This window comes from Filicampus tigris, chromosome 2, assembly GCF_054856515.1.
Source record: "Filicampus tigris isolate MCC_2025a chromosome 2, RoL_Ftig_1.0, whole genome shotgun sequence".
NCBI lineage: Eukaryota > Metazoa > Chordata > Actinopteri > Syngnathiformes > Syngnathidae > Filicampus > Filicampus tigris.
This window is the reverse complement of record NC_141218.1, coordinates 3,948,368-3,961,907: the sequence shown is the minus strand read 5'-3', so window position 1 is coordinate 3,961,907 and position 13,540 is coordinate 3,948,368. Positions and strand designations below refer to the sequence as shown.

At 45.7% G+C, this 13,540-nt stretch overlaps 1 protein-coding gene across 2 annotated transcripts in view; it reads left to right on the top strand.

The window, feature by feature from the left end:
* efnb3b (ephrin-B3b) overlaps positions 1-12,284 on the top strand; it is a 56,367-nt gene extending 44,083 nt beyond the window's left edge. Inside the window, exons 3-5 of one of the 2 annotated variants that reach the window (XM_086023887.1) lie at positions 3,672-3,764; positions 6,127-6,186; positions 9,268-12,284. In XM_086023887.1, coding sequence (XP_085880013.1) covers positions 3,672-3,764; positions 6,127-6,186; positions 9,268-9,698 — 584 coding nt within the window. In that variant the 3' untranslated portion in view covers positions 9,699-12,284. The remainder of the gene's footprint in view (positions 1-3,671; positions 3,765-6,126; positions 6,187-9,267) is intronic. The other variant, XM_086023888.1, reaches the window with a different exon arrangement.
* Positions 12,285-13,540: the final 1,256 nt, after the last annotated feature.

Sequence of the window (13,540 nt, the reverse complement as noted above, 5' to 3'; positions counted from 1 at the left end):
ATTTAAAACAGCTACAAAGTTTAGCCTTTAGTTCCTTGGCTTAATGCTAACACATAAGAGTCCTCAAAGTCATATATTCTCTATCCTCTGCGAGGAGCCGAGATGAACTGAAATGTATTCAGTGTGACAAAAACCCAATGTTATAGGGTACTATAGTTCGCATAAAAAAAAAAAACCATTTTGTTTTTATTAATGGCTCTTCCATTCATTTCAATTACAATAACTCAACTAATTACCAGTTTATTGAATTGGATAAATGTGTACAAAATGAACGGAACCAACGTGCCAAATTGATGAATCAGCTCTGACAGGAATCTTGACAATGCAAATGCAATCGGGACACCCCCACCACACCCTCCGCCAACCCTGACGTGGTGTCTTTCCATCATCAACACATGACCATCTCATCGCCATCGTATCAGCGACACCTTGTCACGGCCAATCGCGTCTCGCGGCGCGGCCTGCCGTCCCCCGCACGGCCTCCTCGGCAACGTCGTCCTCGTCTCCCTCGCGCCCTCCTGCCTTCCCTCCGTGTGTCAGAGGACATTAGTCTCAAAAGTGGCTGAGGCTGAGTGGACGGCTCCATTTTGGCCTCATCGCTCATCAATTCACTTCCAAGGATTTTGACAATATCACCTACGTTTAGTCTTCTCAACTGACACGGGACCGAGGTTTTAATCGTTTGGGGATTTTTTTTCCCTTAGTTTTCCTTTTTTTTTTTTTTCCCCCCTATTCTTTTTATGCTTCATTGTCTGTGTGACAGTTGAAAAATATGTGATGGCACCACTGCGCATTATCCCTCGGAGTCTATTTTGAACTGGAAATGCACTCTTGTCGCCTTATTTGTGAAAGTCTGCTTTTATGCGTTGACCTCGTCTCGCTTCATTCCAAAGCCTCCTCATGCGTTCACACGCTGCATTATGCACAAACAGAGCGAAGGAGGTGTGACAGGAAAAGTTGCATCTCCTTCACACCTCCCGTTCTCTCACTCGCCTTCCCTCCTGCAAATGTGAGGATGGCTCGCGTGATGACATTTTGGAAAATCAGGACGTTTTGGGCAGCGGCTGGGAGGAGGAAAAGCTTCCTGATTGGCTGCTGTGTGGACTTGTGAATGCATGATTGAGGTTGATGTGTGCATGTGGCTTGTGAATGTTTGAAAACAGGCACACTCCGCCCAAGTGTGAAGTCGCTTTGATGGACAGCGGATATATCGTGAATGTTTAGTATAATTGGAATCAATGGCAAGAGGATATGTTAATAGAATTTTCACAGTTTAGATTTGATACCCTGTAGAGTGAATTTGTGTCGCTGTTGTGAAATGCACGATACAAATAAAAGTGTATTGTATTGTATTGTGAATACATTATGTCGGTTTGAAGGTCACTTCTGTAAATGTCCAAAGATCTTTGTTTGTTTCATTGTGGCGTGCGGTAGTCTGCTGGTGCGGCCTTTTAGAGCGCCTCGTTGTCAGCTGTGAGACTGCGCAAAAAGTCTGACTAGATAGCCAGCATATGGGCGGCGGCTTCACATTGGCATGGCCACGTAAGAGTGCGTCATTGTCAGCCATAAGTGCATGGGTGTCATTCGCAGAAAATCGGATGAGCGAGGTGGTGAGATTTTTTTTTTTTTTTTTTGTGACAAAAATGTGGACAGGTGGTCCGCACTGTCGTGGCTATGTTAGAGTGCCACGTTGTCATCCATGAGTACACATGCACCATGCCCAGATTGTTGAATGGGAGCTAAGAAGTGGTATTTTATTATTTTTGGAAGTCCATTGTGACAGCCAGGATTTGGATAGGGGCTTCGCACTTGTGTGGCCGCTCTAGAGTGCCTCGTTGTAGTGTTTGGGAATGGACAGTTTGATTTTTAACGATTGCCTCATTTGATATGCTGGGTGAATTATTATTTTTTTTTAATCCTTCAAATTTGGCGGGGTTGTTAACAACACTCCTCCATGGTGTGTGTCAAATTTACCCAATTCAACTTTATTTATAGAGCACTTAAAAAAACAACGAGAGCTGCATGCAAAGTGCTGTACATAAAGTACAAACTAGAGATAGACTGATGTGCTTTTTTCAGGGCCGATACCGATACCGATTATTAGTAGTCAAGGAGGCCAATAACCGATATTCATTTTCAGTAAAAAGGAAAATATATTGCATCAAAATCTCATAATTTACTCTTAACTTTGTTGCAACGTCTTTAAGCATGTTTATTGAAAAATGTTTCAGGTTTGCATAATGTTGATTTTTTTTTATTTTTTATTATTATTTCAAGACATTTTTGGCGGCACGGTGGTCGACTGGTTAGCACGTCCGCCTCACAGTTCAGAGGTCGTGGGTTCGATCCGGCTCCGGCCTCCCTGTGTGGAGTTTGCATGTTCTCCCCGTGCCTGCGTGGGTTTTCTCCGGGCACTCCGGTTTCCTCCCACATTCCAAAAACATGCATGGTAAGTTGATTGGACTCTCTAAATTGCCCCTAGGTGTGATTGTGAGTGTGGATGTTTGTCTCTGTGTGCCCTGCGATTGGCTGGCAACCAGTTCAGGGTGTCCCCCGCCTACTGCCCAAAGACGGCTGGGATAGGCTCCAGCACGCCCCGCGACCCTTGTGAGGAAAAGCGGTACAGATAATGGATGGATGGATGGATGGACATTTTTGACAATATACATCTCTGTTATAAAATTCTAACAAAAATTTCAGGGAGCACCTGTCAACATGTCTTAAAAAGGATGAAAGAAAACTTAATAGCTCCATGTAGTTTTCCACAGTAAATGAAAATTTCAAAATGACAGAAATGTTAAACTTTCACATATCTTTGCTTTGATTTCCACAGTTTCAAATTGATTTATTATCAGCCAGCAGAGTTTTAAAAAGGCTCACGCCAACATTCGTCATAAAGCCAAACATCGGTGCCGATAATCGGCCCGGCCGATAATCGGTCTATCCCTGGTAAAAAACAAACATATCAAAACAAAGACAGTTAGAACAATATGATTACAATTATATACAAAAGTGACAATTCACTTTACAAGGACTGCAAGTTGTATATATTCAGGTGACCACCCAAAGTTGTTAACCCCTGAGGAGCTCACTCAATTTAGCTCCTATAAAACAGGCAAAAGCACTACTGCGGCTTGCCTTTTCGTTGCTATAAAGACATTTCTGTCCCAGGCTCTTTTAATGATGGGCAATTACACTCTCTAAATCTCACTTTAAGGCAAAATTGCCAGGCACAAAGCCCGTATTAAGCCATCGTGGCTTGTCCAGCCTGAACCGAAGTTGCGTCGCTGTGAACGTGGTCGAGTCCAAGCGACGCCGGCGGCGTTCTTAATGGAAGCAAGCCAGCAGCTCCAAAACGAGGACTTATTAAAGTGCTCGTCGCTTTCCTAGTTTGACATTTCAAAGTTTCCAGTCTGGCTTTTAAATTGCTGCTTCTGCAAATGTCACTTGTCGACTCCCCGCGACGGTTGACAATATGAGCAGAATTTATTGTTTGAAACGGAGAGACATTGTGGCCGTTTGAATGGATGTGGACTTTATGCTGCGCGTGCGTGCGTGCGTGCGTGCGTGCGTGCGTGCGTGCGTGCGTGCGTGCGTGCGTGCGTGCGTGCGTGCGTGCGTGCGTGCCCGCGCGTTGCTAACGATGCCATTTTGTCTTTGTGTCCCTGCAGCTACTTCAGATGGGACGCGCCAAGGTCTGGACAGCATGAGGGGAGGAGTTTGTGCCACGCAGGGCATGAAGGTGGTCCTGAAAGTGGGGCAGAGTGAGTCCTACATGCTATTATCACCCTAAAAACGAAGGCATCTCTCTTTTCTCCGTGTACCTTCCGCACCCCGCACGGCTCGACAGGACGCACGCGCTTGGTTGCGGGTTGCTCCTCTCAGCGAGCATATTAGAGCTTGTTAAGTGGCGAGAACAGCGCAGAAGTGTAGGATCAGTCAGCTCTAATGAGGCCCGCCGACTCCTCTTGCACTTGCTTTTAACTCCTCGCACCCCGCTCGCTCCCTTCGCCGCACGTTACACACGTAAACATGGCCGTCAACCAGCAGATTTTTTTTTTTTTGCCACCGCTATTAGTTTTGGAAGAGAACGAGCTGCACATTCCTGCACATCACAGCCACCTGTCCTTCACGAGACCCCGCCCACTCGGTGCGGCGACACTCGCTTGCATTGTGTCACCGCTATCTGCCGTCGCATCAGCAGAGTCGACAGAAACGCGTTGCCGGCTCAATGGTGATGCTTTCACATGTCAAATAGTTTTTGTTTTTTTAAATTGAGTCAGTTTTAAATCGTTTCCAGAGCAGGTTTGTTAGGGTTTGGGGGTTGTTGTTTGTTTTGAAAATTCTTCATTTTAGTTTTGGTATTAGTTTTAGTGTTCGTTTTCGTTTTTTTTAAAAATGTATAGAGTATTTGTTCAAGATTTTTTAAAAATGTCACAAAGTATTGTGTATTAAACTAAGCTACAAGTCTCAAACAACTGTTGGACCGTCCTTCGTCTGTATTTTAAATTAACCCCAAAAGCAAAAACAGGGGCATTTTCACAATTATCAGTTAGTCTTATAAAGTTTCAGTGCAGTTTGTTCACAAAAATGTTTTTTCAATGTTTGTTTCCGTTGTTTTCGGAGTTGTCATTAATTCCAATAACCTTGACGCCAGCACAAGTCAAATTAATTCAACTTTTCGTTACATTTGTAATGTGTGGATGTGCTAAATAGAAGATGGTAAGATGTAGTAGCCACATCAAACGTATGTGTAAAACATTTGGCTGCACCTTTTGAGTATTTGTGCTGGTTTCACCAGAAACACCGGTTTCTGACCAAAAAGTGGGGAAAATAAGCTTTTTGTGAATAGTATCAATAGCGGTCACCACATATATGTCCTGCTAGCGCAAATAGTTCACCAGTGATGGGACATTGTGATTTCCATGGAATGGTATAGAAATGTAAACACTACCATTTATTGAAAATGATGCAAATAGATATTCATCTCTTTCTTTCCTTGTTAAATCATTATCGATAATCATTGTGAGAAATCATTAGCTGACACTCAGGGTCTTCACATAAATGAATGTGAATCATTCATTAATATCATATTTGAGTAGTGGCTAGCAAACTAGTAACCCTTCACCTTCTCAAATGCCCCCCCCCTTCATTCTCTCCTCTCGTTTGTGTTTAAATTCTTCGTCCAAGCCCTCTGTCCGCTCTCCACTTATTCTGTCTATCTTATCACTTGTGCTGCTAAAAGGTCACGAACGTGATGTTTGTCGTCTCTCGACACACGCGTCCGTGCATTGACTTTTTTCATCGCACATCTATCTGGCCTGCTCCCTGTCGCCCTCGCTCGCAGCTCACTATTGATCCCAGCAGGCGCCTCCACCGTCAGCTTGTGTTTGTCGGGCTGTGCACTTGTCACTCCGTGTCCGGTAAACCTGCGCTATTCGCAGCGGACGGGGGCCGAGCCCAAAACCACAAATAATTAATGGCCCACCCCCGAAAAGCTTTTTAAAGTATTTGTAGTGACCACCACTGACACCAGGACCGTTCATTTACGTGGCCGTAAATATATATATAAATATATATATTAGTGCTGTATATATATATATATATATATATATATATATATATATATATATATATATATATATATATATATACACACGAGTAGATTTAATTTTCATACAATTCATGTTTTCCTACGTATTGAGAAAATACATCTAATCTTTACAGTACATACTTGTATAAGGTTTTTAGGGTAGCTGCGTTTAGCTTAAATGAAGTGCAGTATTCCTGATTTCCTTTTTTTCTTGTCTTTTTAAGTCCTGCTCAGTGCACTTGATGGTGTATGCGTCTAATCACTATGACAGTGACGGCCTGCGAGGCAGATGGGCCGATTTAGCGAGCGCAGATTACGAGCCGTTCTGGCCTTATTGCGAAAACTCATAAAGACGACCTTAATATCCCGTCCCCTGGAATCGTTTCATTGTAGCGTGACATCACAGCGCCGTCCTGTGATGTCATCAAAAAAAGAAACGAGAACAGAAAGACAAACAAATTAAGCGAGTCATTAGCTTAAATCGAGTAGTGCAGTTGTAATACTGATCAACGACCGCCCCCTCCTTCTCACAGGTCCATACGGGCTTCCTCCCAAGAAGGAGCCAGCGGGACGCTCCACCAACCGGAACTCAGGTGAGCAGCAAACCAAAAAAAAAATAGATGATCCACAAGATGGATGCAGGGAATAAGCAAAGGCTTGTAGATGGGTGGGAAAACAACAACTACAATAAGCAGCAGGGAGGGGGGCTTACGGGGGTGGGGGACAGATGGAGGATGTGCAGCGGTGACATCTGCGGATCTCTCTATTTAATTCCATATATTTTCTCTCCATCCTTCCTCCACCCCCCACCGCTCTCGGCCCCTTGGAGCTAAGTGCCGCAGGCGGCCAGTGGATGGCTAATAGCTACATTGGGCAAAGGACAAAAAAAGACAGATAGCCAGAGAGGGAAGAGGCAGGAAGAACGGAGGCGAGGCGAAGAGCCAGGGCGAGACCAGAGGCAACATTTGAGAGAGTTATTACTGTCATTAGATGCTGCAGCCTGGATGGGAGAGAGCCTGGCGGGGCAGGGCGGGGGGCATCGGGGGGGCGGGGGGATGATGGAGCAGACAGAAGTGTGAGGCACAGGAGGTGGAGTGAGACGAGAAGAAGTAAAAAGCAAAGCAGGAGCGGGCGATAGACAATGAAGATGAGGCTCCGGATCGTATTCTATGGTTTGGCGTGTGTATTCAGTGGACACTTGATTAGGGACATCCACATACTGCTCCGTTTGAATGAACTGAAAATTGTTGTCTCGGATTCAAGCGCATAAGCAAGCCGAAGCAAAAATGTCATTTTATCCTGTATGCTGGATGTACGGCCACACCGTTCAATAAATAGTTCCAATAAACAATATATACATAAATGCCATTAATTAACTCTCGGAGCGCCGTTGACGTGAAACGCCGTCAACGGGAATACGCACGGGGAGCGCCACCGACGTCATTTGCCATCAACTGTTTTATGGAAATGGGCGGAGAAAAGACTTGACCAACTCTGGTTTGAGCAATGAAATGAAAAAAAACCCAAAACAGATAAACTCTGGCCAGCAGATGGGAGCATTAGAGGAGATCACCTTGTACCAAAAGAATGCAGAAGCTCATGAACATAGTGGAGCTTTGATGTAATGCAGACACACACGCACGCACACTGCTAAATACTACTACTACTACTACTACTAAATAGCATGCAACTAGTTTGTAAAGTTTGTCAAATGTAAAATTTTTACACCGGTGAATATTTGTGAAAACATTATTTTGCCCCCATCAAAAGCACATTTTCATTGTCGTTGTTGATATTCATAGAAGATGTATGAGGCGTCATGAATGCAAAAATGATTAGCATGAAAGTAACTGCTGTGCGTAAAGTCTAACTTTTCACAAAAAGCTTGTTTTCTGCGGGGGGGGGGGGGGGGGGGGGTGTTGTGTGGTTGTCTCCAAAATAGGTGATTTAGGTGAAACCAGTTTTACTGCTGATTACAAAACATAGAACAAGATTCAAACAAACTTTTTTTTGTGTGTGTGTTTAGAGAAGGGAGTCATCTTTCATTTGGGAGTTTCTGAATTGTGTTACAAAATTCTACCGAGCAAATGTGCTGTAAACATAAGTCGGGGCAGTCAGAGGTCAGATTATAACATTAGTGACAAAAAAAATAAATGCATATACGTATATTAAAAAAAAAAAAAAATCCTACCGAGCAACTAAAGTCAAGCATTTTTCCCCCGAATTTGCAGCCTTTGCTTGAAAATGTTCTTTCCCTACACTCACTGTGAGGTTGATTTGAATTTGATTCATTGTTCAGCCTTATGATTATGTTCCTGTATTGACCTTTATTATCTGAACCCTTTGAAATAGGCATTAGTTCCCGTCTGTGATCCACGCACTAAGAGCTCAGGGTCTCATTTCGTAGTGAGTGGTGATAGAGAAAAAAAAAAAAAAAAGAGAGAGAAAGTGAAAGGAAAATAGGCATAGAGGTGACGGAAGAGGGTTTATAATGCAGAGAGCCAGCGAAAGGTGACAGTCATAATGGAGACGGAGAATGAGGGATGTCAGTTAATGGAGAGAGGAAGAAAGCCGGCAGAGGCGCGCATTAGCGCTTTGCTCGCCCTCAGTCCGGCACAACGGGGCGCTCGGTCATTACTGCTCCAATAAAGCCGAGACTCGGAGAGGATGCGGGAGAAGCAGAAGGGGATGCGTGCCAAGAACAACATTGGGCCAATCACGAGGCGGCGACGCTCGCACCTGCCACGGCCTAGCCGCTTAGCGTGCAACGACACGCGCGCAGCACCGGCGCATCGTTCACCTGCCGCTTCCTGAGGGGATTGTTGCTTCGGAGCGAGGGACGGACGGGCAGCTTGACGGACACGGAACGGACGTCCGACTGTGCGCACGTGTGGTCAAGGCCCATAACCGAGCGGTTGTGGTTGCACGGCCCGCTGGTAGCGCTGAGTCAACAGTGCTGTTGGCCTGCGTGTTACCTTGATTATACACTGCGGCTTTGCTGCTACCTCAATGTCAGGGTGTTGAAAAGTGGCGCAGTCCGGAGCGCCTATTTCGGTTCCCCATTACCAGAGCTCAGTCACCGCTAGCCCTTTGCAGAACCCTCCATATCACTCTCTCCATTTCGTCCATAAAACATGGACAAAAAGATACCTCACGCTCACCAGAGATGCTGATTATTAAATCTATTGATCTGAGCAGATCGCTACAAATTTTGCTCGTTGAAGTTGCCCCAGAACAAGTTTTTGCTATGGCCAACCAATTGGAAAAATGCAGACGTCATTTAGGACAGCCGGTTAAAAAAAAAAAAAAACAATCCTGTTCCACTTCCATGTATTGAGACCACTCATAAGAAATGCTATGAAAGGGATTTTATGAGATAATAGATGTTGGTAATACGTTGCAATATTTGAAAAAAAATACATAAATACAAAATAAAAGTCTTTGAATCGAACTATACTTTTCATTTTCCTACACATTAATTGCAAATTTTACTCAAGTGAATATCTTTTACAAGCTTCACGGAAAATTGTAGTTGAAAAATGCGATTAATCGCGATCAACGGCGGAAAATTTAGCGATTCATTCGTTAAAAAATTGTTATCGCTTGACAGCTCTAAAAATGCATTTATTCATTTTTTTGTTTTTGCACCTAAAGTAGCGTCTGCTTTCTTCCAGGGAACTCAACCCATTCGAGAGGACCCAACACCTTCGGGGGCGGCGAAGGCGGCGGGGAGAACGGCCCGCTGCAGCCGTCCAACATCGCCCTGATCGCGGGCGCGGCCGGCGGCTCGGCTTTCCTGCTGCTGGTCACGGCCGTCATCTGCGTGGTGTGCTACAGGCGGCGGCACGCCAAGCACTCGGACACCCACCACCCGCCGCTGTCGCTGTCGTCGCTCACCAGCCCCAAGCGGGGCGGCGGCGCCGGCGGCATGGGCAGCTCCAACAACAACGGCTCCGAGCCCAGCGACATCATCATCCCTCTGAGGACGTCGGACTCCGCCTACTGCCCGCACTACGAGAAGGTGAGCGGCGACTACGGACACCCCGTCTACATTGTGCAGGAAATGCCGCCGCAGAGCCCGGCCAACATCTACTACAAAGTATGAGAACTGGACTCTCCGGCCGTAGACCCCCAGAATCACTCCAAGCCCCGCCCCAGCAAGGCCCAACGTCCCCCCCCGTCTCACCCTCTCACCCGCCACCATCCAACCATGACCAAACCCCTCCACCACACTTCCGAGTGTACGTGAGGGTTCGCCGGCCCACCGGAGCGCTCTTCGAGGGAATTCCCACAATGCGCCCGGAAGTGCGTGAATGTGGCTTTTGGACCTTACGAGAATCAAAGGACTATATTTGAGAAAGTGAAAAAAATAAAAAATAAAAAAAATAAAAAAATCAATCGATAAAAGCCCAGAGAGTGCTGAGGAACTCCAAGTCGCCATACCTGCCTAGAACCCAGCAGCCCGCCCCTCAGATGGCCATCAGCCAATCAGAGACGGACCCCCTCTTTATCGCCGACACCGTAGGAATACTCAGAGCAAAAGAGGAGGGGCCTCTTGGACTCGGCCAATCAGAAAAGCCGGGGTGGAGGTCACATGACCTGACCCGGGGCTTGAGAAAGTCTCTGAGCCGTCGGGCCGCGCTGACACTCAGACTCGTGTATATTTTAATAAAACGTGTGCGTGTGTGCGTGCGTGCGTGCGTGCGTGTGTGCGTTTGTGAGAGTGACATGGGCGTGACTGTGCTCTTTAGACTTGTCTTAAAAATACCAAAACACAAAATAGTGAGCGGATATCACAAAAAAAAATCCAATAAAGTGAGATTTTTCTATGGCTATCGACACTTATAGATGATATATATAAATATCCAGTAAATAGATGTTTTTGCTTTTATTTTCTATGATTTTGTTCTATTTTAGCAGCTAAAACCACACCTCTGTTGCTAGCCCCTTTTCTATTTTTCACAATTTACAGTCTTTTATATTCATTTAATCCCACTTTTTTTTTCGGCCAAGATGCCCCACCCCCTTGCCCTAACACCCCCCCTCTAAGGTGTTTGTATATTTTTATAGCTTCTTGTTTGACGCGGTAGTGCTGAAGTTTAGACCTCGTTTGTGGAAGTGTTGAGGTAGAGCCATCTATGATCGCTTTTTTTGTTTTGTTTTATTCCACGTTTTTTTTTTTTTTTGTGTGTGTGTGCGGCAAGGAGGGTGTTGAGGGCAAAAAGAGACAAAGCAGCGCAAAAGGAAGGACTGTGAGGAAATTGCACAATAAAGAAAAAAAAAGGAGGACCGATGATGAAGGATCCAGATGGACGTGATGAGGAGCAGCAGACTCGGCACCAAAACGTATTCCGGAGTTGAACTCGTGCAACACACACACACACACACACCAAAATTACATCACAGGTGGCACATTTCAAAAGTACTCCTCTTGTTGTTACATTATTTGTGTACACACGCACACACAGACACACAAGCGCCTGTTAATGACTGCTACACTGATTGCATTGAAACACGCATCCCAGACAATTAGTTTTTAATGAGTGTGTGCGTACGTGTGGGCCGCAAGAACCACAAGACACATGATGGCCAATTGAGGCACTATTTGTTCACCTGCTTAGCAGTAAAGTCGTTTTTGTGTTGCTCAGACATGTTTGTGGCTTATATGTAAACGGGGATCACACAAACACACACGCACACACACGCAGGGCACAATGCTGCATTCGGAGGCGCCCTTGTGGGTACACGTGCTTCGCAGTGAAATTGTTTTGTGTTGCGCAAACATTTTGTGGCTTTCGCGTAAACTGGTTGTCAGTGGCACACACACAAACACACACACACACATACTTACACACTCGCCAGCGTTTCTTTTGTGTGATCCTTCCTTAACTGTATTTTGTATCAGTACCTAACATCATCGACACGATGTATTAAGATGTGCTTTAATTGTCACATTCGCCCATGTTGAAGATTTTTGTCGCCCGGTCGCTTCTGGCCTATACTTGACGGTTTGAAATTGAGTTTAAAAGTTGAAACGTGGTAGTGGGGAAAGGGGGGCTCTTTTGTACACCTACAGAGTTGTGTTTTGTTGTTTTTATGTACACTGTTCCGTCTTTGGTCGATTCGAACCCGCAGAGAGAGTAGTGCACACGCCCTCCGAGGCCGCGTTGACATCTTGCGCAACGTGACTTGTGTTATGTACAAAAAAATGGCTGCAACCTCAACAGGGGGAGGAGGGGAGGGGTAGGGCGGTTCGTGGGCGCGGGGGCTAAACACAAAATAAGAAAAACTCCACACACCGCCCCGACACTTTTGCAGTCCACCAAGCATCCCCCTCGGACTGCCATGTTTTTTTTTCCCCATGTTTTCACGTGAATTTGAACGTGTTTGTGACCTCTGAGTGAAACAGAGTGTTGCCTGCAGGGGTGGGGGCGTAGGGGGGTGCATCACCATCGGCAAGTAAAAGTGTGCGTGTTTGTGTCATTCGGCCCCCTCAAATGTGACGTGTTGTATTTGGGGCACCACCGTGTGAGGTGTGCGTGTGTGTGTCATCTCCTCATCACGGCGACCCCCGCGGTGAACCCCCCCCCCCCCCCCCCCCACGCACCTCTGAAGAGAGGAAAAGATGAGTACATTCCTGCTTTGGAGAAAAAAAAAACAGTTGAATAAAAAAACAAATGTTTAAGCACCACTTTGGCTTGTGATGTGAGGTTCATTTTTGTGTGAGGGTCTTTTTTTTTGCTGCGTGGGCTTGTGTATCAGAGGGCCAAGTTGTTTTCTCCTCTTATTGGTACTATAGACTGCTCGCAGCAGGGTTCTTTTTAGTGCCTCACTTAATAGCATTGCCATCAAACACACACACACACACGGACCCCCCCCCCACACACACACACAGACACACACACTCACACAAACTCTCCCGTTCATGTTATCAACAACTTATCAAACCTCCCTTCGTTAGGGTTGCCCGGCAACCTATTGACAGACCTGATTTCATTCTCCTTCTCCCCCGTTCTCTTTCTTTTCCCCCTTCTATCTGTTGCTATGGTAACGGTTGGCGTCCCTTTCTATGTATCCTCATTTTCCACCAGGGTGGGCTTGAGGGTGTCCACTTTGATCGATGGTGTGTGTGCGCGTGAGAGTAGATTATCTCTCTCTCTCTCTCTCTGTCTCTCTGTCTCTCTCTCTCTCTCTCTCTCTTTCTCTCTCTCTGTTCCACTCTCTCTCTCTGTCCCTCTCTCTCTCTCTCTGTCCCTCTCTCTGTCCCTCTCTCTCTCTGTCCCTCTCTCTGACACACACACTCTCTCTGACTCCCAGCTAAACAAAGATCCCCCATTGTCTACTGATGCACACGCCCTGGTATCAGTCCCGCTTTAACACTTCCAAGCAAGGAAGCGGATGTGAACATCTGATGGCCAGTTACCATGGTAACCAGGTGCTGGCATCCCGCGTCGCATACTTCGATGACGACGACCGCAGGAACTTTGTCGCGCCGAGAGGCCGGCCACTATTTCAGCACGAAGTTTGACGAGCTCAAAGAAGACAAAGGCTTTCTGGAGCAGAGGTTGGAAAAGGTCCCAGGGAAAATTGTGCGGTGGATGACAGCATTTTATTTAGAAACTGAAAAAAAAACAAAACAAAAAAAACCCCATCATTTTGGTTGAACATTCTTGTGGCAAAACGTTTTCGTCCCAAGCCGTTTTTGCATGACTCAGACCATCATCTTTTGAGATATTCTTTCGACTAAATTTAATTATGATTTTCCATTACATGTGTTATGTATTACATTGTGACAACATCAGCAAGAAAAAACATTTTAAACTTGTTTCAAAAACAATAAACAGTCATATTTAATTTGTTTTTGCCAAATCCGATTAAGACAAACGCATCGCTACAAACCACGTGACATTGCTTTCGCTCCTGATTGGCCGAATGAGTCTTCAGCAC